Source organism: Mangifera indica, chromosome 1 (assembly GCF_011075055.1).
Source record: "Mangifera indica cultivar Alphonso chromosome 1, CATAS_Mindica_2.1, whole genome shotgun sequence".
Taxonomy (NCBI): Eukaryota; Viridiplantae; Streptophyta; class Magnoliopsida; order Sapindales; family Anacardiaceae; genus Mangifera; species Mangifera indica.
The window spans coordinates 22,752,532-22,755,117 of record NC_058137.1 but is presented as its reverse complement, the minus strand read 5'-3'; the positions used below and the strand labels follow the sequence as shown (position 1 = coordinate 22,755,117).

Genomic DNA, 2,586 nt, shown 5'->3' with positions numbered 1-2,586 from the left:
TGGTACACAAACAAGAAGTTAACTAGATTATCACAATTAACAAACACTTATTCCCAAATTAAGCATATAATAGACATAGAATTCTTGATAAGGAATGAAATTAATTATGAAATAAGAAAACACAACACAGATCTTACTAAACACATTGAACTCTTCTTCAACATCACTCTCACTCATGTTATTTGATGATCTCTTTTCCATAAGAACTTGCTTTCACAAAGCAACGAACCCGTGTCTTCATCTGTAATACATGCATGAAACTTTCATAAATACTACTGACAAATTCTTAAGCAGGACATTGAAATCCAGACGGTGGGTTCTTGCCACAGTCGACGAGAACTGCAAGAGCGATGGGCAAAATGATCTCGATGTTGAGAAGTTTAGCCTTAATGGTGGTGCAAAGACACACGGCGGCGTCCAAGCCCACCAGCCCTTCCAGCACCGGGCAGCAGGCGTCTTTGGCGCTACTGCCGATGCCAATGTGCACGAGACCACCAAGCACATCTACACATGCGCCTAGCTTTAGAGCATCAATGGGACAAGTCTCTTGCTTCGGTGGTGGAGGCGGTGGACATGGGATTTCACCCGGTGGAGGCTTCGGAACGTAGGGTGGTGGCGTCACAACTGGTGGCGTGGGGACATAAGGTGGCGGCGTCACGACAGGAGGCTTGGGGACATAGGGTGGAGGTGTAACGACAGGAGGCTTGGGGACGTAAGGGGGCGGAGTCACGACAGGAGGCTTGGGGACATAAGGGGGCGGTGTCACGACCGGTGGCTTGGGGACATAGGGTGGCGGTGTCACGACAGGAGGCTTGGGGACATAGGGTGGCGGTGTCACGACAGGAGGCTTGGGGACATAGGGTGGCGGTGTAACTACAGGAGGCTTGGGGACGTAAGGGGGCGGAGTCACGACTGGTGGCTTGGGGACAAAGGGTGGTGGTGTGACGACAGGGGGCTTGGGGACATAGGGTGGCGGTGTGACGACAGGAGGCTTGGGGACATAGGGTGGAGGTGTGATGACAGGTGGCTTGGGAACATAGGGCGGTGGTTTGGGGTGGAAGGGAGGCTTGACATGAGGTGGTTTTGGGTGGAAGGGAGGCTTGACATGTGGTGGTTTTGGGTGGAAGGGAGGCTTGACATGGGGTGGTGGTTTAGGGTGGACGGGAGGCTTGACGTGGGGTGGTGGTTTAGGGTGGACGGGAGGCTTGACGTGGGGTGGTGGTTTAGGGTGGACGGGAGGCTTGACATGGGGTGGTGGTTTAGGGTGGACGGGAGGCTTGACATGGGGTGGTTTAGGGTGGAAGGGCGGCTTGACATAGGGTGGTTTGGGGTGGTAGGGAGGCTTGACATAGGGTGGTTTGGGGTGGTAGGGAGGCTTGACATGCGGTGGATAGGGAGGGGGGCATTTAGGCTGAGGAGAAGGCTTTGGGCACTCAGAACAAGCCAAAGAGCTCAGAAAACTGCCCAATTTCACAATCAAAATAAGATAAAAAACAAACAGTGACTTCCCCATCGTAAGGAGTTTACAAATATGCAGTATCACACCACGAAATTGCCTTTTTATAAAGATTATAAGTGTAACGTATAGAAAAAAAAATTAATTTCCAATTTTGTCAATTTCATAAATCCTCTATATATATATTTCTCTTTTTGGAATCTAGAAAATTCAACCAGTTGAACTAGTAAGTAATATCACCATATGAGTGATGCTACAGTATTTCAAGTAGTGTAAAAAAAATAATAATCTTTTTTATTTTCATTTTTTAAATTATAATGAACATTTAAAAATTAAACAAAGGAAATTACCTCAATACTTTTTTTGCTGTTAAAGATAACTGAAAAAATTGAACCGACTTTGAAGAAATGCCATTTTTAAAGTTAAAGGTCATTCAAACAAAAAATAGGACGAGAATTTATCATTTTACCCTGTTGGTATTAAAGTAATTTCTGAGGATTCACTGCATGAGAACCTAAATTACAAATTATGGGAAATTTTACTTTGATAAAAATGAAATTTATATAAAATAAAATATAAATTTAATCAACATTTAACTTTTAAATTATATGATTTAATAATTATTAAATTTAAAATTTATCTAATTTAATATAATTTGATTTGATGTAAAAAAATAATTTCGATGGAGTGAGGTTTCCAGCTACCTTAAAAAAAAAAAATCAAAAGTTGAGGGGAAAAATTCATTATTTAATGTTGAGGATAGTGCAAATAGGCAAGTGGGGTTCGCAACCAAACCAAAGAAATTAAAAAGAATGAGAAATCGTGGTGGCTGATTGAGTGTGCTTTTTAACATGTAGTGACTATTGAACCCGTGATGTGCTGAGGATGCACAGATTACAAAGGCATGTGACTGTTCCACTAAAAATAATAATAATAAACAAGAGAAAATTACTATCTCCCACCCAGGCTTAGGGATACTGTACCTGCCACCCTTTAAATCCTTTTATTCTAAATTTTTGCCCAAATTACAACTCTGTTAGGAAAAGAAAAGCCAAGGGTATAAAAGTCATTTCAATTTTACAAAATTTTGACAAAGATTAAAAATTAAAAAATTAATTAATTAGTCAAAC

The 2,586-nt window shown here is 42.0% G+C and overlaps 1 protein-coding gene across 2 annotated transcripts; it reads right to left on the bottom strand.

Annotated features, from left to right (window-relative positions):
• LOC123208288 (36.4 kDa proline-rich protein-like) lies at window positions 1-1,542 on the bottom strand. Of its 2 annotated transcripts, XM_044625799.1 has the most exons (2): window positions 1,380-1,542; window positions 1-1,295 (listed from the first exon to the last, which is right to left on the bottom strand). In XM_044625799.1, the coding sequence occupies exons 1-2, from the start codon at window positions 1,511-1,513 to the stop codon at window positions 287-289; spliced, it is 1,143 nt and encodes a 380-aa protein (XP_044481734.1). In that variant the 5' UTR covers window positions 1,514-1,542; the 3' UTR covers window positions 1-286. The 2 variants fall into 2 exon arrangements, with proteins under 2 accessions (XP_044481734.1, XP_044481653.1); XM_044625718.1 differs by having other exon boundaries at window positions 1-1,541.
• Window positions 1,543-2,586: the final 1,044 nt, after the last annotated feature.

Bases quoted from the DNA above. Each gene is read 5' to 3' on its own strand.
- LOC123208288 (XM_044625718.1), bottom strand. From the start codon at position 1,513: ATGGGGAAGTCACTGTTTGTTTTTTATCTTATTTTGATTGTGAAATTG.